Source organism: Mesoplodon densirostris, chromosome 3 (assembly GCF_025265405.1).
Source record: "Mesoplodon densirostris isolate mMesDen1 chromosome 3, mMesDen1 primary haplotype, whole genome shotgun sequence".
In the NCBI taxonomy this organism is placed as follows: domain Eukaryota; kingdom Metazoa; phylum Chordata; class Mammalia; order Artiodactyla; family Ziphiidae; genus Mesoplodon; species Mesoplodon densirostris.
Genome location: NC_082663.1, coordinates 4,450,212 through 4,473,256, shown reverse-complemented (window position 1 = coordinate 4,473,256; position 23,045 = coordinate 4,450,212). Strand labels below are relative to the sequence as shown.

The window sequence follows — 23,045 nt, the reverse complement described above, 5'->3', positions numbered from 1 at the left end:
CACAGCACTGATCCCACCTCCACGACCCGTGTGGCATCCATCCACCCCGATGTCTGCACGGCCACCAGCGTCCACCCCCAGCCTCCTGACATGTCTGCTTCCCGCCCCGCCCTTCTCCTGCCCTCCGTCATAGAACAGCCCCCGTGAACCGTGACACCTGCTCCAATCTCCCTAGGAGCGTGACCGAGCCCAGGGCTGCGCAGGCCCCAGCGACTGGCAGTTACCTGTGTCACTGAACGAAGGACGCTGGCCCACTTACACAGCATGTTCTGGCCATAGCGGCCTCCTGCCCACACGCGGCAGGCTCCTCCCCACCCGGAGCTGGAGCACCTGTCTGGGAGGGACGCGTTCCAGGGTCCCCTCCTTTCAAGGTGAGCTCCCTTCTCTCGGGTCCAGGCTCACGTGTTGCTTCCTTGGAGGGACCCTCCTTGACTAACAGAGAGAGAGGCGTCTCCCTGCTACTCTTCCGCAGGCAGATCGCTACATCTCCCTCACCGCACTTAAATCCCAAATTTGGACTGTTGATTTATTGGGGTGACTGTGTAGGGTTCTCTCAACAGATCACAGGCCTTTGAGAACCTGGCCGTGACTTTCTTCACCAGCTCCTCCCAGCAAGGCCCTGGCACAGAGCACAGGCCCAAGAGACAGAGGTAGAAAGAGGGAACACACCACCAAAAAGCATCCAAAGGGCAAGGCAGAGTTGTTTACAAATCTGTTTGTTATAATTACTTAAAAAACAGGAGGAAGAAGTAACAAAATACTTGTCAAATGTGATTTTTAAAGGGTAGCAACTGTAGCTAAACAAAGACATCCAATATGGAGGGCCAACCAGCACCTATCTGGTATCTGCTCTCACTAAGAGCACCTGGGAGGACACCCGGGCAATCCAGCATGCCTCCGTCCGTCCAGGAGGGAGGTCCCTCTGGCAGGCCGCTCACCGCTGTCTTTGGTTGGCACCGACTATTTGCTTCATCTTCGGCTGGAACAGAAGTAAGACCAAGTGTCACTCTTTACTGACCAGGACAATCGTGTGCATGGCTTACTTTTATTTTTTATTATAAAAAACACATACAAGAGTTTTAAGAAATGATGAATATAAGACAAATCAGGACCACGGTGAGTTATTAAACCCAGTTTCTATGTACAAATACTAAAATTCCGAAAGTGGAATATCATCAAATGTGAGACACATTATAGGCTGTCCATATATACACGGCACATGCAGAGACCTGCCCGCACTCGGCTGCGTCTGTATGTACACGGTGAGGTACAAACACCCGTGGTGACCTCTATCCTCAGCTCTCCTTTTCCTGATACAGTTAAATATTTGCAAGGAACTTTAGAGACCTGAAGAAATGCACTAAAGTTCTCAAGGCTCTCCCTGTTTATCTACTCTGGTCAGCTGCGCTCCATACCTTGAGAGGAGCTCTGGAGCCTGTCTCCAGCTAAGACAGTGGCAGAGGCTTCCAGGAGCACTGTTTTAGCCTCCTCATCTTTTCCTAGTCAGTCATTTGGGCACAAAGTCCAAAATTGGCTCAGGAACCAAATCAATGCTTTTACATTATATTCATTACAAAATGCCACTCAATTTTTAAAAGCGACTAAAAGGACACTTTCTGCAGCAAAAAAGGGCTAAGTTCAAGTTTTTGTTGTTTGACCAAGACACAACAAATTACAATCCATGTCATGTGATCACAGCAGCCATAAGTGAAATGTGTGCGGTTTAGGGAAAGCAGCCACTGCTTCCTTCTCCGCCCCCAGCACTTGTATCTCCCTGACATCTCTCTCGGGAACCTCGGATGGCACCCTGGAAGCTGACTGATCTATCTGCACTCGGGCGACGGGAAGGCACTTCTCCGGGCACAGCATGGGGCAGTCAGCCACGCTCCTCCGTACACAGAGCGCTGACCTCCTCCAGGGAGCTAAGCACTGCGGAGGGGACACGCTGAGAGGTCTCTGTGCGCCAGGCTTCCAGGATCTTGGAGATCTCCGCTGGGTTACTGGGACTCAAGTCACACAGAGCGTACACGGCTGCCAGCTGGATACCCCACGGTATGTCTGAAAAGAATTTCCACATCAGTCATCACACAAGAAAATCTTCGTTATGCAAAATGTTAATGTTGTTGATCTAATAAAAGACTATTCAACAAATACTGTCTTCCAGCAATGAAAAGTAAATATTAAAAAAAAAAACAACACACAATGAAAAAGTTCATTTAAATCCCTTCTGCAAATGGAAAACAAAAACAAAAACAAAGCAAAACGCTGCACAGCTCTCTACAGGTTCCTGGCGCTGCCTGTACCCAGAGGATGGCAAGCCGGAGTAGGGGCACGGGACCTGAAGCGCCCGCCCTCTCACGATCAGTGCGAAGCTTTCCAAAGTGGTCCTGGAAGGATCACACCCTCATGTTTAAGTTTTAGTAAAATGTGGATCCCAAAGCATTTGTCAAATAAATGACTCCATTATACCCCCTGGAAGTGTTTATAAGTGGACTTTGGAAATGAAAAACATGATGACATGAGAGCAAGTGAAAAACTAATTTTTTGTATGTAGTAGAGCATATACTAGACTCTTACACACTAGATTATAGTATATGACTATGGATCACGGCATTTAATTGTAGACTATAGCTAGGTTAGAGACTACGGTGTACTAGAGTTCTCATTAAGTATACGTTTATTTAGGAGTTATTTAATTCAAATTTAATTTAGTTCAATTTTAGTTAAATTCACTTCAATCATTTAGTTAAAAAATTTAGGAGTTATCTCATTAAAACTTATTATTAACTATATACTGTTAGTGATGCAATGCCCAATAGGGCAAATTACTACTATTTAAAAATAAATATCACAAAACCCACACATTCAAACGTTAATGCTGTAGATGTAGATAGTACTACAGCAGCTTTAAAATTACATTCCCCGGGCTTCCCTGGTGGCGCAGTGGTTAACAATCCGCCTGCTCATGCAGGGGACACGGGTTCGATCCCTGGTCTGGGAAGATCCCACATCCTGCAGAGCCACTAAGCCCGTGAGCCACAACTACTGAGCCTGTGCTCTAGAGCCCGCGAGTCACAACTACTGAGCCCCCGAGACACAGCTACTGAAGCCTGCGCACCTAGAGCCCATGCTCCGCAACAAGAGAAGCCACCGCAATGAGAAGCGCACGCACCGCAACAAAGAGTAGCCCCCGCTCGCCGCAACCAGAGAAAGCCCGCGTGCAGCAATGAAGACCCAACACAGCCAAAAATAAAAAATTAAAGTTAAAAAAAATTTTTTTAAAATATGTTCCCTTTATCTACATGGTAATTAGAGAAACATAGAGAAGGGCACATAGTAAAGACTTAAAAAAAAGTCAAAGAGTAAGAGTTTTACACAGGGATTTAAAAATAATTATAAGAGCATGTGCACTGTGTAGGCTCTGGACTCGGGCAGCCTGGCTGTGACCTGGCGGAGCTAACCAGCGCCAGGCCTCCAGCAAAGTATGCTTCTTGCAGGGCGTTAGCTTCCTGTGCACAGAACGAAGTCAATGTTCAAGCCCTGGAGGGCCATCCCCAGAAGGCCACCTTGGGGACCCCGTGCTGCTCTGTGGGACAAGGCCTAACCCAGAGCAAGCTCAGCGCAAGGCCCTCTCGCTCCTCCCAGCAGGAGGGCCACGCTGTTGCTAAGAAATGCCCACCCGGCATCTGTGGCGAGAAAGCCCGTCGGCCATTCCCTGGCTACTCTCTGATGACAACACACAGTCTAGACGGTAAGAGTACATTTTCAGGGCCGTTACCTCAGCAGCTACTCTAAAATCAAAGACGACAAAGAAGTTCTCATTAGCTCAACCTGCCACGCCTCACCCTGAAAGCGGAGGACAACCTACATGTTAAGATCATCTCGGATGTAAATTTCAGATGTCATCGTGTGTTTCCGATGGAAACTGTATAACTGCATTACTCCTTTTCTTTAAATTTTTTTTTTATTGGAGTAAAATCGCTTTACAATGTTGTGTTAGTTTCTGCTGTACAATGAAGTGAGTCAGCTATATGTATACATGTATCCCCTCCCACCCCCTCATTATACCCATCTAGGTCATCACAGAGCACCGAGCTGAGCTTCCTATGCTTCACAGAATGTTCTCACTAGCTAATTTATACATGGTAGTGTATATATGTCATTCCTAATCTCCCAATTTGTCCCACCCTCTCCTTCCCATGTCCACATGTCCGTTCTCTACTTCTGCATCTCTATTCCTGCCCTGCAAATAGGTTCATCTGTACCATTTTTCTGGATTCCACATATATGCATTAATATATGACATTTGTTTTTCTCCTTCTGACTTACTTCACTCTGTATGACAGACTCTAGGTCCATCTACATCTCTACAAACAACCCATTTTCATTCGTTTTTATGGCTAATATTCCATTGTATACAAATACATGTACCACATCTTCTTTATCCATTCATCTGTCATTGGACATTTACGTTGTTCCATGTCCTGGCTATTGTAAATAGTGCTGCAGTGAACACTGTGGTGCATGTGTCTTTTTGAATTATGATTTTCTCTGGGTATATGCCCAATAGTGGGATTGCTGGGTCGTATGGTAGTTCTATTTTTAGTTTTTTAAGGAACCTCCATATTGTTTCTCCATAGTGGCTGTATCAATTTACATTCCCACCAACAGTGCAAGAGGGTTCCCTTTTCTCCACACCCTCTCCAGCATTTACTGTTTGTAGATTTTTTCTAAAATAAATTTATTTATTTATTTATTTTTGGCTGTGTTGGGTCTTCGTTTCTGTGCGAGGGCTTCTTCTAGTTGTGGCAAGTGGGGGCCACTCTTCATCGCGGTGCGTGGGCCTCTCACTGTCGCGGCCTCTCTTGTTGAGGAGCACAAGCTCCAGACGCGCAGGCTCAGTAGTTGTGGCTCACGGGCCTAGTTGCTCCACGGCATGTGGGATCTTCCCAGACCAGGGCTCAAACCCGTGTCCCCTGCATTGGCAGGCAGATTCTCAACCACTGCGCCACCAGGGAAGCCGTTTGTAGATTTTTTGATGATGGCCACTCTGATCAGTGTGAGGTGATACCTCATTGTAGTTTTGATTTGCATTTCTCTAATAATTAGTGATGTTGAGCATCCTTTCATGTGCTCCTTGGTCATCTGTATGTCCTCCTTGGAGAGATGTCTATTTAGGTCTTCTGCCTGTTTTTTGATTGGGTTGTTTTTTGATATTGAGCTGCATGAGCTGTTTGTAGATTAATCTTTTGTCTGCTGCTTCATTTGCAAATATTTTCTCCCATTCTGAGGGTTGTCTTTTTGTCTTATTTATGGTTTCCTTTGCTGTGCAAAAGTTTTTAAGTTTCATTACGTCCCATTCGTTTAGTTTTGTTTTTATTTTCATTTCTCTAGGAGGTGGGTCAAAAATGATCTTGCTGTGGTTTATGTTTATGTCAAAGAGTGTTTTTCCTACATTTTCCTCTAACAGTTTTATAGTGTCTGGTCTTACATTTAGAACAAAAAATTTTACAGTTTGTATAGAAACACAAAAGACCGTGAACAGCCAAAGCAATCTTGAGAAAAAAATGGAGCTGGAGGAATCAAGCTCCCCGACTTCAGACTATGCAACAAAGCTACAGTAATCAAGACAGTATGGTACTGGCACAAAAACAGAAATATAGATCAATGGAATAGGATAGAAAGCCCAGAGATAAATCCACATACATATGGTCACCTAATTTCTGAAAAAGGATGCATTACTCCTTGATTGCATAACATTCAAATAAAAATAAGACTCATCGCTTCAAAGGGTTACTTTTGAGTTTTAATCTCTTCCCACAAAGGAATAAGAATATGAAATTACATGCTCTGAGGTATACAAATGAAAAGGAAACCACTACTATGAAGACCGGATCACAAAAAGCCTCCAGTTTCCAAGTTCTCTGGGGATGCTAAGTACTCAGTGATACCCAGGCCACACTGGGGTCGCGGCTTCACACGTGTGACCGCACCTGGTCATCACGACACAACTTCAGCCGGGCCTCTGCAGGCAGCTGAGGTTGAGTCACTGGTCGGAGGTCACAGGGCAGCATGAAGATAGTACCGACAGTTTCTGAGACAGAACGTCAGCACCAGGACGATAAGAGAGTTTCCTCTTCCTTAGGGATGCGCTGCCCAACAGGGCGAGCGGCTACCACTGAAACAACAGGAAACCCACAAACGTTCAAATGCCAGTGCTGAGAACACAGGCAGAGTGTGGCTCCATGATCAAACTCCTCACCCCCAAGCACTGAGAGATGCACAGAGCATGGCACGTAGTAAGAACTCAAAACAGAATTAATAAGAGGAATGCAAATGATTTAAAAATAATTATAATAAAAGTTTTACCTTCATCCTGGGCATGCTGTATAAACATACCAATGACTGCACTAATATTTTTCACAGCTGATGGAAACCCTTCCTTCAAACCCAACTGGCCTAAACGACCTAGGGGAGAAAAACAAAAACAAAAACAAAATGTAAACAATCTGTGGTTAAATGTTAACTTTTCATAAGAATTTAAAACTTACGTTTTCTTTCGTTTAACATGTACATTAAGCTTCAGGATCCTGAACTGAAGTTAGATGGGTACCTATTCTTAAATGAAAACAAATTAAACAGTAAAGCATCAGGACTCAATACAGCACCATCTGTCCCGGGGTGGGGGGCTGTTTTGACTGAATGATTCGTCATCTCTTCTGTTACTCACACATACAGATGATACACAGATATACAATGTGTTGCTTTCCCAGTTTTCATATAATAAATGGAGTTTAGCAGAATGAATGGTTTTTAGCAGGCTCAGTGTGAAATGACTAACTTCTGTGGGTTAACGGACTAAATATAAGACAGAGTTTGCTGTTACAACGTAGTTGTCTAACACAACCTCCGTTCTCACGTAGAGCAGCAGCTCCCAAGTGTGCTCTACTAAACCCCCAGGGTCCTCAAGGTCAAAACTTTGCGTTCCCAATGACACTAAGAAGTGATGTGTTTTCCTTCCAGTGCTGAGATGTGGCCTGACAGTGCAAAGGCAGTGGCGATCAAACTAATGGACCCTCAGCACCAGTCAGGGCAGTGACATGGGGGTCACTCTCCATGGCCAGGAGCTCACAGTCAGAAAAGCTAACTCACTCAGAATGTCCTTCATGAAACGGTAACAATGATTCTTATGAAATCTAGACCCCTAAGCACACGGCTCTGCGATCTTCCGTGGATGGGACAGGAAGGGCACGTGAAGCACACCCCTGGCACCTCGGCAACCCGACTCTCTCCAGGAAAAGCACCTGTGCAGCTGCTTCAGCTGGGAGGGGAACTGGGTGCTTTCTCCACCCACTTTTCACTGAAAGAACCACTGACAAACTATGGCTATTTAGACTGAGACAGACATTTTCTCAAAAATCAGTAAAGTGAACCTGTCACTGCAAGGAAATTTATCATTGTTGTCAATGATAAAATTTGAGCTCTTAAGCAAAATTAGAATTTTGGAAAAACTTCCATCACCTACCCTAAGCTTGACAGCTTCAAGTACTTCAGATTTCTCTGATGAGATCAGTGATGATATTAATGTCTGTTTTCTTAATATTGTTGACATTTGGAAGATCTGTACAAATCAGTATTTTCCAAGTGAGCAGTACATGTTACAAAATCATGAATGGGCAAAAAAGATCCCTTCATCAAGTAAGGTGGACCAAGGGACTCTGGTGCAACAGAGAAGCAAAGTTCACTGATGAGGTTTCAGATTTCACACTGCAACTAGCCTTTAAGAAATCATCACTTGTTGAGTTCCACTGCAGTGTCAAAGAAGAATATCCACAATTACTTGAACGGGCTATTAAAATACTCCTTTAATCAACTACACATCTGTATGAGACTGGACTTTCTCCAAATACTTCAACCAAAACAACAAACAGCCAGAGACTGAATGCAGAGCAGCTATGGGAAACCCGCTCTTCTATGAATCTAGACAGTGAAGAGGTTTGCAGCAAGATAATGTTCCATTCTGCACACTCTTATTTTTGTTTGTTTTGGAAATAGTTATTTTTCATTAAAAATATTATTTATATTAACATTAGTTTATTACTATTAATCTTAAGTGAATAGTAAACATTTTTTTAAACTCCTAGTTTTAATTTCTAGTACAATAATTGACACATAAAACCTGGAGTGACAAAACTTCTTTGGGGGTCTCACTAGGGGACTAAACAGGACAACACTCCTCGCCTAGTCCCCACCCATCCGGACCCTCCTTTATTCCAATGGTCCTGTGGAAACCAGCTTGCTTCAAAGCGGAAGCCTCTGTGCCTCCCTCACGGCCAGGCCTCGTGTCCTTTTGCCCCTGCTGTTACACAGGAGGAGGATTCTGGGACATACCTTGGATGCCATCTTACCCTAGTCCTCTTCCTGTGCTCTTATGACAACATTATCCTGCATGCTCACTGTTCTGTGTCCATGTTCTCTCTCAATAGTACAAACAGCCCACAGGCTTAGATGTGACCCAGTCCATCAGCCTCATCTCTGTTGAATATGGAGAAACTGAGGCAAGGGACACTAAAGGGACTTTATTACTTTGTATCCCCTATAGGAACTAGCTTAGCGCTAGTTACACGCACCCTAAATGCTGTGACAACAGCAGACATTCAGTTAATTCCTACTGATCAATGACTCCCCGGTTAATTCCTAATCCAGGATGAAACTGTAAACATATGGATAATCCCTTAGGAAGTCTTTCACAGGTTGAAAAGTAATGTACTTCAGAGCTCAGAAATTTCAAAGTACTAAGCACTCTTAGACATCTTGTAATTAGATCAAAGTGCTAATAACTGCATGTCACCAGACCTGTCCTCTGAGACAATCTATTGGGAGCATTCAATGCATGACTATTAGCAGAGAAAGGGACAGTGTGCGTGCCTAGCACAGCTATGGGATCATCTGGCCATGGGATATGCATGTGTTTCCAGATAATACATGACTGCATTATAATGGGTCCCTTTCTTTTAATTAAAAATGCTTAGTGAAGTGCATTTTATAAAGCTTTATATAAGTTAACAGAACAAATCAGAGATAAAATAAGAGGAAATCATGAGTCTGAGGTATATGGTTTTGGGGAAAAGGCTTACATATATGATGACTTGACAAAGATGATGGACAAATTTGCTAAATAGACAGGAAGAAAAGTCCCTCTACAGAAGGAAGGTGAGTCCAGGGCAGTTCAGCCAACATATTAAAATTCAAGTAAGAAATGTGGAGTCGATCTCAGTGTCAAAGACAACACGCTCCCCACTCACGGGAGCCTGAGAAGGAGAGCTTGCTGGCCTTAGGGAACGTGAGACCCAGTCTACAGGGCAGGGATCAGAGCAAGATAGTTACCCAGGGCTTTCAGTCAAGATTTCAGATGCAGGTACGTTAAGGAAAGGATGAGTTAAGACAATTGCAAAGAAAAGCTGAAAGACAAGGTGAGACATTGGACAGAAATCAACCAAGTACTGGCTATTGCAGCCTGACGTGCAAAAACCTGACGTGAGAAACAGTGTTATCCTAACTTCTAGGCTCTGCTAAAACCAGGTGGGCCATTTCAGAATTTAAAGCTCTTTGGGGGGCAAAATGGGGTATTCTATGCCTTCATACTCCGCTGCGTCTCGTGGCAGGCAGACTTCCGTCCCCACTCTGCTCCCTTCCCACCCAGGGACCTCAGACAGGGGCTCACCACCCCCCTACCTCCTGCACCCCCAAAGAGGCCCCGACTCCGCCAGGACACGAGCCGCCTGGAGCAGGCTCTCCCCCAAGTCCTCCACGTCCTCAGGGGTCCAGAGAGATCCAAATGTTCCACAAAACACTCTTTAATCCATTATTGTTAAGGTAGGTTAGAGAAACCCCATTTAATAATCACATGTAAGCATTTCATGTGCTAACAGGGGTGTTCATACCCCAATCCAACATTAGATAACACTGAACCATTTTGCCAGATAGCCTGTTTTTATTTTCCGTGGGGTAAAAATCCAATTAGGATTTACAAATCTGGAGTTAAGAATACGGACAATTCCTTTATTTTATGAATGCCTACTGTGTGACTTCATTTATTATTAAGAAGTCACAGCCAACCAAGTTAATTATTTGCTAAATTCTTTAGTAAATGTCAGCTTCAGAAACTGCAAGAAGCTTCTCCAGCAGAGTTTCTTCTTAGAAACGGTTCAAACTCCAACTCAGACGGGTGTGCGGGAAGGAAAGCTCAACCCACCCCTAAAGCCGCCTCTCAGGATTCCGCCCTGCTTCCATCTTCCCCCTCGGCCCACCCCTGCTCGCCGGGATCCCAGCCCCTGCTTTGCTGGGGGGTGGGGGTGGGGGGAGCCTTCAGCGCCAACAGACTCCCAGCAAAACTCAGCCCCGGTTCTCCGGGAACAGCCCAGTGGCCCCTCTCGCCCTCCCCACACCAGGCTTTTCACTCACAGGAGCTCGATCTGCCCTGGTCCACCCGCGGACCTCAGCAGGGTTTGCCAGTCCTGAGTCTGCTCTCATTTTTGACATTACACTTCCTTTCTAATTAGCCATCCTCTCAACTAAATTTATTTACTTACACATTATAATTTTGTTATGCAGTATTGTCAATTATATATTAATTATACATTATTCCTATGACACACATCATTGTATTATACCACTCCCAATTATGTAAATATACATATATTACTCTAAATAATATATATTATCAAATGTTATAAATTATTTTCTCAAAAGCTATATTTTAAAGATTTAAAGAATAAATTAGTCTGAGTTCGACTAAAACTACCAGTCAGGTTTTCTCCCTACAATTATACATCCTTGTTTTTAGATAAACTATGACCATATTCTTCTTAATTCACAAATGAGTTACTTTTTAAGGTATGTATTCAAAAGTATTTCTATAATCTTGTGCAGGTTTGTCTGGAGCCTGAGAATTTGTAATTTTAAAAAGGCTTTTCAGGCAGTCTGGACAATCAATCAAAGCTGATAAAAGCTAACTGAGGAGGAGAATGACATGTGAGGCCCACCCTCCATCACAGATGCTTCTCAGAGCAGGATGGGGTCAACCACCAGAAACACATCCTCCCACTCTCTCTTCCCATCCTGTTACAATCAGTAAGTACACAAAGAAACAACCACTGCAATGATAACAGCAAAAATCACACCATATTTTATAAGTGTGACTTCAAAAGTATATTCTTCAGCAAATTCCACAGATTCTTCATCTAGGTCAACATGTAAGCATTTACAGACCTTTCCTCATTTCTTAAATTCTCAAAAAGCTTTCTCAATTTGGAATGAATTAGTTCAAAGTATGAACACATTCTTTCTTGAATCCATAAGAGAAGCTGCTACCAAAACCAGAATTTCCAGACACACACATGCCACCAGCTGACGGCTGAAAATGAGGTCACTGGCCCTTCTGTGTCCTTGCTGCTCCCACTTGGGACAGACAGTGGTCCTCAGGGCACTGGACCTGAGGCATTCAGGGAAGTCCCCCACTGGGCAGTTTAGTCATCTCCACTTCCACACTTTCATGCTTTCACGTTCTGTATTTTAACTCCAAGTGTATGCTAGGTTATTTCCAGTGAAAACTGTTAGATGTCCACCTTGAAAACCAGGTTTTTGTCAAGACCCAGTTTATATATTTATTTACTACAATGTTCCTATGCTTGCATGTAAAATGTGCACAGTGCAGGAATGCAGATACAGTAACAAAATTAGTCAGGGATATTGTATTTCTTACTGTGGTCTATTTATAAGACTGACTTACGTGATTTAAAAATTCTCAAACCTATTTCAAATGGTTTTATCTTGGAGTTTTAATTAATTAAACACCAAAGATATTTAAAAGTCATGATAACTATCTCCAAGGATCTAAAGGTCCCTGACACGGAAACAGGCTGAACCTTGTTTTGTCAGCCCCCAAGCAATCAACACATGGCAGACAGAGGAGCCACTTCAAAGTAAAGAGAGCCTCTTCTAAAAATGAACAGACCTCATCACTGATCATGACGCCTGGACTGGAGAGCAGTGTGTCAGAGATGGGGCAAGAAAAGAAAAAATCAGTAAAAATAAAAAATAAAGATGTGTGGGTGAAAGAGAGGGGCAGAACTAAATGGCAACTGAGGTCCTCTTTAGATGTGAGATTAAAAAGAATCTGTATTTCACTTAAAAGATTTTTAAACAATGATTTTAATTTGTTTATTCAGCTTACAATTTACAGAAACAAAATTAGTTTCTAATTATAGAAGTACATAGTTATCCTTATTGAGCGAGTATGAAAAAAAAACTGGGGTGCAAGCAGGGATTAAGTATTTACTTATTTTATAAAACAAATTAACTGTAATTTATAGCAATGTATCCAGCAATGTATCCTGGAGTGTATATGCAAGTGTGTGCATATTAAAATTAATATCTGAGAATCAAGAGTTCAATTATAAATAAAATGTACTAACATGAAAAATCTTAAATCTGAAAAAGGCGAATAAAATGTTAATTAACAAAGGAAGAGTATGAGTAATGAAAATTAATTTAGTGCAAAAGTACCTACTCTGGTGGCTGTAAAGTCAGTTATTATAGTGAAGTTTCAGTCAAAATATATTATTACACACTTATTCTCTCACCAAGATATCATCAATAACAAGAACACATTTAATACAACAGACAACTCACCAATGAGCCTCAGTATTGACGCTATGATAATATCAGGAATGTATGCAATGTTTGCATGTCCTTTTCTGTATTTTATCCACTTATCCATTACAGGCCACAGCTCCTTACTACAAAATAACAACAACAAATATATACATGTATGTATGTATATGAAAGTATGCTCACCCACCATCGTTCAAATATTAAGAAGAAATTATCTTAAAAATGGTCCACAGGAGACAATTAGTGAAGAGGAGGAACTTTTAAAGATGTAGCATTTTTGGCTAACATGAGAACAGACATTGAAAGCTCACATACTTTCCAACTATTCAGGATCTCTGTGCTTACAGTGGCTTTAAAAAGGCTGCCAACACCCATGCTTGCGTCTTTATTCTATTTAACCCTTTTCACAAGGCTTTAGTGTAGAGATGCTGAACAATGTCCCCAAGTCACAGAACTGGAAGCAGTAGAGTCTGGATTCTCACGTGGACCATCCAGATGTAAGGTGGCACCTGCGTTCTAGAAGCCTAGTTTCCCGGGGTGGAGCAAAGACAAACAGGCTATATTTTGTAAAAAGAACTAAACCAGAGGAAATGAACCACACTTTACATGGATTAAAGAAAGTAGATCTACTGATTGAAAACAGTGGCAATTTCTCTTTGCTCTCTCTTTTCAAAAATGTATTAACTTCTTACATAGTATTTATAATATTAGCAAAGTTAAATGCAAACACATGAAAGGAAAATGTACATTAAAAACACATTCTCAGATAACTATCACTCTTTTAATTTGGGGCTTTTCCTCCCAGACTTCTATGCTTTGCATGTATGTAAAAAACACAGTCAAAGTGACGGCAGTGCTTAGGAATCAGGGTCTGGAATCGCCCAGGCAGAGATCCCGATATCCAACACTCTGTCCGTACCGCCAGCGGGGGGACTGTGGACAAAGCACCTGTGACTGGCACCATCCCCGGTGGTCTCATCTGTCATTGGGGATACAAGGGCCCCTGCCCCCTGGGCTTCCAGGAAGATGAGGCCTAGGGTAGCCACTCACACATCATTACCCAGACAGCACTGAACAGACTGTCCTGGCACTTTCTTAGTAACAGACCGAAAAACACTTTCGTGTCAGTATATAAAAATCCATGTATAGCTATTTATTCTAATATGGCTGTATCTCATTATATAGACATTCCATAATTCTATTACCTATTATTTGACATTCAGATGTATCATCTTTCCCGAGTGTTAAGAAGGGAAAACAAGAGAACGGATTTCCACAGAATATATTCCTCAGGTGTCTCAAAGATACAGACTATTAATCCTTTGCTGAATCCTTTTCAATGTGATAAACCCCTTTAAACCAGCCTTTCTCAGTCAGGGTTGTAAGAAAATTAAGGGTTGTAATTAACTGCAGAACAGTTATTTGACTACTTTCCCCATTCTCCAAACACGCTGCATAGGTAGATGAACAGAGAAAAGTTAATTCATTACATAAAATGGACGCATGAGCGTTAACAGGCTCAGTTCTCTCCTGAAACCCCAGTGAGAAGAGCTGCTGTCCCAGAAGTTTGAATATTTCTGCTCCTGTGGGTTTTTCCATAGTATCTGTACATTAAGATAATGATCATTACATTTCAATCTACATGTATCCGCTGAGCACCTTGTGTGGGCGCTGCTCTGTCTAAATACATACCGGGGGAGGCCAGGGAAACCAAAGTCCCCCCTGCATGAGATTCATTTTCCTTTAGTAATAAGAGAATACAATGAAAAGTAGTGAAAGGTACCATAAAAAAATAAAGCGAGGGGATGTGGCAGTGACACTGGCATTTAAGAGTAGTTCTATTAACTGTTACCCAAATCAAAATGTGCTTTGTAAATGTTTCAGCTGCCTTAAACAGCAAAAATGATTCAAACCACAATTCAGCATTGAACAGACTACCTGACAATTCAAATAACCCAACTTCAGTGAGAATAGCCCTGTACCTTATAATGTTGTCATGTGTCCAAACCCACTTCTGATGGCAGCAGAGCAGATCGATGGCACATATGTACTCCCAAGTGGTATCACTTAGGTCTTCACCAAATCTTTCACTGGACTGAAATTCTGTTTTTGGACATAACTGTATGGTCAAAAGCAGCTTAGAAACCATGAAGCCAACGTCTGCAGGAGCATTCTAGCAAATAAGGTAAAAAAAAAAGAAAATGCACAGTTTCAAATATAACATATCTCATGTGGGTGAGCTCAAAGAGTACTAACAAGCATCAGATGAATAATCATTTAATTTTAAAGGACACCTTTTGAAAGTTATTTTGAATAAAGAACTATATTTATCTTAGTCATAACAACTGTCCTAAAATGATTATACAATGGTGGTTGACAGGCCAGATAAAAAAGCTCCAGGCAGAATGCAGAATCCAGTCAGGTAGGAAAGACACTGCAATTCAGATAGGAATGAAAATTTTCATTAACTGAAATCAGATAATTAAAATTTTATTAAAAAATAATTTTTAATCTTTAAAAAATTCTTCAATAAATTCATTCTGTCATCTTTCTGACCCTAGATATCAGTCTGCTTCTTCCAGAAATTCATAAAATTGAATCAGATTGTACTAGACTCTTCTGTCTGGTTTCTTTTACACCTATGCATGCTTTTTTTGATATTTTTCCACATTCTTGCACGTATAGGTAGCTTAAACACCCCTTTTTACTGCCAAGTAGGAATCCATTGTATGGATATACCACAGTTTGTCCATTCACCTATTGATAGAAATCTGGGTTACTTCCGGCTTTAGGCTGTAATTAATAATGCTGCTTTGGACATTCATGTGCAAGCCTTTTTGTGGACATAAATTAGACTTTCCTTGGGTACATACTCAGCAGTGTATTTATAATTTTTTTTCTTTTTTTATTGGGTTTTGTTATTAAAAATGAACAAGGGGCTTTCCATCTTCTCTTACACCTGAAAAAGACTGGAATTAGTTGGTTCTTTAAAGATTAGATAAAATTCAGATGAAATCTACACACGCTTCTTGTATACTAAATTTTTAATCACCTTTTCAACCTTTTAAAATGGAAAACAACTAGTTTATTCCAGTGTTTTACCCCTAAAGCCAATTCTTACCATTTTTATGTTGCTAAGGAACCATCCTCGGTTTCCGAACCTGTTACGAAGCTGTAGGCGGCAGTCTTCTCATTCTTCATCCTCCATCTCTACTCACACTGCCTCTCTCATTCTGAAATCTTGAACATTTTTGCTTTTCTCTTTTTACATTAATCTGAACTGAGTTATCTGTTTTATTAGTATTTTTTAAAGGCAACTTTTTTTTGTTCTCTACTTCATTACTATTACACCTTTTAAACTATATATTTTTTCTGGATTCCTTCTCAAATTTTTTTAATTTTTTTTTTTTAGTATTTATTTTTTTTATTTTTATTTATTTTTTTTATTAGTTTCTGCTTTACAACAAAGTGAATCAGTCATACATATACATCTGTTCCCACATCCCTTCCCTCTTGCGTCTCCCTCCCTCCCACCCTCCCTATCCCATCCCTCCAGGCGGTCACAAAGCACCGAGCTGATCTCCCTGTGCTATGCGGCTGCTTCCCACTATCTATCTACCTTACGTTTGGTAGTGTATATATGTCCATGCCTCTCTTTCGCTTTGTCACAGCTTACCCTTCCCCCTCCCCATATCCTCAAGTCCATTCTCAAGTAGGTCTGTGTCTTTATTCCCGTTTTACCCCTAGGTTCTTCATGACATTTTTTTTTAATTCCGTATATATGTGTTAGCATACGGTATTTGTCTTTCTCTTTCTGACTTACTTCACTCTGTATGACAGACTCTAGGTCTATCCACCTCATTACAAATAGCTCAGTTTCGTTTCTTTTTATGGCTGAGTAATATTCCATTGTATATATGTGCCACATCTTCTTTATCCATTCATCCGATGATGGACACTTAGGTTGTTTCCAGCTCCGGGCTATTGTGAATAGAGCTGCAATGAACATTTTGGTACATGTCTCTTTTTGAATTATGGTTTTCTCAGGGTATATGCCTAGTAGTGGGATTGCTGGGTCATATGGTAGTTCTATTTGTAGTTTTTTAAGGAACCTACATACTGTTCTCCATAGTGGCTGTACCAATTCACATTCCCACCAGCAGTGCAAGAGGGTTCCCTTTTCTCCACACCCTCTCCAGCATTTATTGTTTCTAGATTTCTTGATGATGGCCATTCTGACTGGTGTGAGATGATATCTCATTGTAGTTTTGATTTGCATTTCTCTAATGATTAATGATGTTGAGCATTCTTTCATGTGTTTGTTGGCAGTCTGTACATCTTCTTTGGGGAAATGCCTATTTAAGTCTTCTGCCCATTTTTGGATTGGGTTGTTTGTTTTTTTGCTGTTTATAAATTTTGGAGATTAATCCTTTGTCAGTTGCTTCATTTGCAAATATTTTCTCCCATTCTGAGGGTTGTCTTTTGGTCTTGTTTATGGTTTCCTTTGCTGTGCAAAAGCTTTGAAGTTTCATTAGGTCCCATTTGTTTATCTTTGTTTTTATTTCCATTTCTCTAGGAGGTGGGTCCAAAAGGATCTTGCTGTGATTTATATCATAGAGTGTTCTACCTATGTTTTCCTCTAAGAGTTTGATAGTTTCTGGCCTTACATTTAAGTCTTTAATCCATTTTGAGCTTATTTTTGTGTATGGTGTTAGGGAATGATCTAATCTCAAACTTTTACATGTCCCTGTCCAGTTTTCCCAGCACCACTTATTGAAGAGGCTGTCCTTTCTCCACTGTACATTCCTGCCTCCTTTATCAAAGATAAGTTGGCCATATGTGCGTGGGTTTATCTCTGGGCTTTCTATCCTGATCCACTGATCTATCTTTCTGTTTTTATGCCAGTACCACACTGTCTTAATTACTGTAGCTTTGTAGTATAGTCTGAAGCCAGGGAGCCTGATTCCTCCAGCTCCGTTTTTCGTTCTCAAGATTGCTTTGGCTATTCGGGGTCTTTTGTTTTTCCAAACAAATTTTGAAATTTTTTGTTCTAGTTCTGTGAAAAATGCCAGTGGTAGTTTGATAGGGATTGCATTGAATCTGTAGATTGCTTTGGGTAGTAGAGTCATTTTCACAATATTGATTCTTCCAATCCAGGAGCATGGTATATCTCTCCATCTATTTGTATCATCTTTAATTTCTTTCATCAGTGTCTTATAATTTTCTGCATACAGGTCTTTTGTCTCCTTAGGTAGGTTTATTCCTAGATATTTTATTCTTTTTGTTGCAATGGTAAATGGGAGTGTTTTCTTGATTTCATTTTCAGATTTTTCATCATTGGTGTACAGGAATGCCAGAGATTTCTATACATTAATTTTGTATCCTGCTACTTTACCAAATTCATTGATTAGCTCTAGTAGTTTTTCAGTAGCATCTTTAGGATTCTCTATGTATAGTATCATGTCATCTGCAAACAGTGACAGCTTTACTTCTTCTTTTCCAATTTGGATTCCTTTTATTTCCTTTTCTTCTCTGATTGCTGTGGCTAAAACTTCCAAAACTATGTTGAATAAGAGTGGTGAGAGTGGGCAGCCTTGTCTTGTTCCTGATCTTAGTGGAAATGGTTTCAGTTTTTCACCATTGAGGACAATGTTGGCTGTGTGTTTGTCATAAGTTTTTTTAATTTTTAAGATGATTATCAGGGAACTTTATTTATTACTTGTTTAATAATGAAAGCATTTAAACTATTTCAATGAGTGTAAGTTTTCCAAAAACGAGAGGTCTTCGGTATGAAGGATTTTCCTTTCATACCAAATACTGTAATTTTACTTCTGAGTTTCTATTTGTTCACAGATTGTCCAGGACTGTGTATCTTGATCTCCAGGGAACTTTTATAGAATCTTTTAATTCTCTGTCTAATTTTACTGAGTCATTGCCAGAGAATTGAGTGTAGACTCTTTACTTTTTAAAAATTAAGGTCAAATGCATGACTGGTTTTTGCAAATGTCACAGACATATGAAAGAAAAAATACAGTCTTCATTCAAGTTTACTTTTTATATTGTTGAATTCCACTAACTCTTTACTTATTTTTGTGCTTCACACCTATTGAATTCTGTAGGACAGAATTTGGAAGTCTTGGACTATAATGGTATTTCCCCCCGCTAAGTGTTCCTCTTTTTTTTTAAATAGCTTTGACTTTATATTTTTATTTGATATGATACAGGCTAAACACACTTAGTAAGATTCTACCTTCTTCATTAATCATGTTTTATCATCCAAACATATCTGGCTTCATCCTGAACAGGCCAAAGGAGAAGGCTCCAGTGCACAAGCAGGAGGACCAAGCAGGGACAGGAGTGGCCCTGCAGGTAACCACAGAGGGTGGAAATGCGTGTATGGATGCTCTTCTTACTGCTAAGGGACTGGAATCTGATGGTACCCCACACCAATACACTCTGGTTTGTCTAGGTGGATTGATGAAGAGATGATTACAGACTTGCTTTTTAAAATTCCCTAACTTTTTAACCACCAACAGCCCTTTCCTTTTCTTTTTATAAGAAAATAAAAGTCTAATGAAGAGTAACATCAAAAAGTACTAAAAAGGAAAGCAAAATGACATATAAAAGTCGACTACATGCATAAGCCAGAATTTTTTTAAAAGAGGACAGTAATACAGTCATTAAAAAGGGCAGAACAAAGTGAAAGTCAACCCCTCACTGACTTCAATACCTCTTCTTAAAGATTACCACTATCAATTCAGTGTCCAGCGATTCTCATTAGAGAAAATCTATGAAGAAAAGAACACCAACCTAGATACTATATTAACATATCAGTCACTAAAGAAAATAAGATAATGAAAGAAAACATGGAACACAATACTTAGAACAAACACAAATTCCATCAACTGGAAAGAAAAACAGAGAATATTAGATTCAGAAAAAATCGTAACAGGAAGGAACTGAGATACCAAATTTTTCACCTAAGTACCTTCTGTAGAAGCAAATGATGTGCATCTCTTCCGAGCCCTCACATATATATGCGCATGTACAGATTTCATCAGCCATAAATTAGTACACAAAAGAAACTTTGTTCAATTAACACAGCACACAGGTCTACAACTTCTTCCAAAGTGTCTCATGCACACTTAATGAACAAAATGCATAAGCTTAGACTAAAACGATATTTTAAAGGATCTAATATGAAGAATAATATCTCTGAAATGCTCACGAACTAATACAACCAAATAATAACATTTATATAAGACCTACAAGTACAGTATTACATAAAAAGTAACCTCACCTTCTCCCAATTGAGGAAAGCTCGCAAACAGTTCAAAACTTCTCCTTTAGCGCGTTGCCTGGCTACCAACTGCATTGCCTTATTAATCACCGACTGAGAGATAAATATATCATGCCACATGTTTGCAATGAACAAAGTCAGTTTTTCAGACTCTGGAAAATCTATGAGAAAAAAAACAAGGTAATAAACCTTTATGTCTGATTAAGTGAATAAATGACAAACTAAGAATATATTTGAATAATTTCCCCTTGTGCACAGCAGGGCCACCTAAAGCTAAAGGGAGGAAGCCTGACGAGGCCCCAGCCTCAGTTATTTCAACTCTGCTTCTCCATCTCTCCCGCCCATCCCTCCCCTCCCCCCGCCCCCCCCCCAGCCAACCTTTCTTTCCCTTTGGCAAACTTTCTTTAATCGAATTTGAAACACAGTGCATGAGTATATACCACTGTAGAAAAGAGCAATAAACTCCAAAACAAGAAGAGAAGGCAAACCTCCTCTCGTAGGTTCCAGACCCTGTGCCCAGAACCCTCCCATTTGGTGCGTATCCTTTCAGGCCATGTTTTATGCATTTACAAGACAGAACTCACTTGAAGAACACCTAAGGCTTTTGATATGAAGGGATTTTTTTTTATAAATTATGACTGATAATCCTTTTCTTATGAATAAATACCTTCTGCAATGCCACGGCTTGTCTTTTCTGTTTGTCTAATCAAGTTAATCGAGGCACAGCTTACATACAATAAAATACACTCTTTAAGCAGACAGTTTGAAGGATTTTGACAAATGAACACACCCATGTAACCCCCACTACAACCCACAGATAGAACATTTCCATCATCCCAAATTCCCATGGTCTGACCCTTTCAGTGAATCACTTCGTCCCAAATACAGACAAGCCTGATCTGCTTACTGTCACTTTGCACATGTGCTTTTTCTCAAATATTTATGAAGAGATTTGTAAAGCATGCATCCTTTTCTGTCTGGCATCCCCCTCTCAGCAAAATCCATGTTGCTGCACGCATCACTAGCCCTTTCCTCGTTTGTCTGAGTAGTATTCCAATTGCTTGATATACCACACTGGTTTTTCATTCAACTCCTGATGGACCTTTGTTTCCAACCATGGGCTATTATGAATTAAGATGCTCTGAATACCTGTGAAGTGTATATGGATATGTGGATATGTCTCCATTTCTGTTGAGTAAGTACCCGAGAGTGACATATCTGTGTCATATGATAAACTGTTTAATTTTATAAGAAACTGTCGAAATGTTCCGCAACTGGTTGTATCAGTCAACACAATGATTCGGATCTTGTTTGGCATGACGCCGCATCTTTTTCGTTTTCTCTGTTCTATTTTATCTAACACTGCAGGGTGTATAGAGAGAGGGTAACTCAAAGCATAAACTCACTGCGCTATTTTGATCTGTTACTTTGGAAACCTTGTGCTTATCTGATTATACTTCCTCCTGTCCCAGGACTCCACATGCTGTTCCCTCTGCCTGGAATTCTCTCCCTCACTTTTATCTTCACATCTAAGTTCAAAAGGCACCCCGACGAGGAAAGCTTCCTCGACCCCTGAGACTCTCTCAAACCCACCTTCCACAGCACAAGTCATTCATTCAACAGATACTTAACGAGAGCATACAACACATTCTCCTGGGGTGAGGATGTAGTAGGAACAAGACAAACAAAATCCCTGTCCTTAGAGTACGCGACCTAGCAGAGGAAAGAGACAGCAAACAAAAAGGTAGCAGCGTAGCCATAGCAAAGCAGAGGGAAAAGCTTCCCCGCAGAGAACCTGTTACGAAGACCCAGAGGTGAGAGCCGGCTGGGTGTGTCTGAGGAAGAACCAGAAATCCCACGTGGGCTCCGCAGAGTCCCCGGTGCCCTGCTTCCTGCGGCCCTTCACTGACCAAACCTGACGTGTGCGCCCCACTGGAAGCCTGCATCTATACCTGGGTTTGGTCACTGTCAAAGCCTTAACACTTAGGTGCACCCCGTAACTATTTGTTAAATAAGTCAGTGACTGAAAAAATAAATGAGGTGGGCAACAGACACAGCAGCCTCACTCACAACTCTACAAGTGACAGATTCAATTATCCTGATTTATCAGCCCCATAAACATTATGGTAATAAAAGATTATCAATCTTTGCAATCTAGATAAGACTCTCTGATGTAGCATTAAATTCCACTTGTGTATCACTCTGCTGTATTAAAATGTTTCCACTGATGATCTGATATGAAGGAGTCCTATGTGCTCCATTAATAGACTTAAGAAATAGTAGTAAAAGGAAAAGAGAACCAAAGCACAGCCCTCCTTTCCATTTCTCCCTGAAACTCGTCTTTCCATGAGCTTATGAATCCATCTTAGCGTTTCTGCCCTTTCCAGCTAGTAACAGAGCAGAGCGGTTTGTCACTTTAAAATGATTCCATTATCTTGTGTCAACTATATCTGACTCTAAAGTAGATGCACAAGGAATAAAACCGATATGCACTAATGAGAGATACACTTTTATACACAAGTGGAAATGTATATGCTGACCTAAGTAAGTTTAAGTCACACAAATTCTCCCACTGAAAACCAGGTATGGCTGGGTCTATAGCTAAGGCTCTTCATGCCTTCTGGCAAATGCACAAGATAACATGATTTAAAAGATACACAGCAATACCTTAGCTGAAAATACAGATGCACATATAAGCAGATAAAAAAGCAACAACCCGTTTTCAATACAAGAATGTCGCCATGTAAACATACCTTCCTTAAGTAGGCTGTAGCAAAACAAGCGAGCTCTTTCCAAGTCTCCCAGCTGCCGACAAACACCCACATACACTCTGCAGAGGGCGTGGGTGTAATTGTGCTCCACAGACATCTTCTGACTTTTCAGTTCTGAGAGAATAGAGTGAAGCAAGCATTCTGCTAAAGGCTGAATGGGAAAAAAAAAAAAAAAAAAAAGGCAATGTACACTGATACTTATCTTCAGCCTACGAAAGACCAGCTAAAAGTTACAAAATTAAGTACCTTTTGGAAAGTTGAAAAGATAAAACGTGCCCTGTCTCAGAAAGTAGAGGACG

General features: G+C 40.8%; 1 protein-coding gene across 3 annotated transcripts in view; it reads right to left on the bottom strand.

The window, feature by feature from the left end:
- Positions 1-744: 744 nt before the first annotated feature.
- The window catches only part of ICE1 (interactor of little elongation complex ELL subunit 1), a 61,471-nt gene continuing 39,170 nt past the window's right edge, over positions 745-23,045 (bottom strand). For 2 of the 3 annotated variants that reach the window (XM_060092703.1, XM_060092705.1), the window contains exons 14-20: positions 22,729-22,897; positions 19,976-20,136; positions 14,658-14,848; positions 12,694-12,800; positions 6,370-6,468; positions 1,910-2,058; positions 745-979 (exon numbers count right to left, since the gene is read on the bottom strand). In XM_060092703.1, the coding sequence (XP_059948686.1) occupies positions 935-979; positions 1,910-2,058; positions 6,370-6,468; positions 12,694-12,800; positions 14,658-14,848; positions 19,976-20,136; positions 22,729-22,897 (921 nt within the window). In that variant the 3' untranslated portion in view covers positions 745-934. Of the gene's footprint in view, positions 980-1,029; positions 2,059-6,369; positions 6,469-12,693; positions 12,801-14,657; positions 14,849-19,975; positions 20,137-22,728; positions 22,898-23,045 lie in introns of those variants that run through there. The other variant, XM_060092704.1, reaches the window with a different exon arrangement.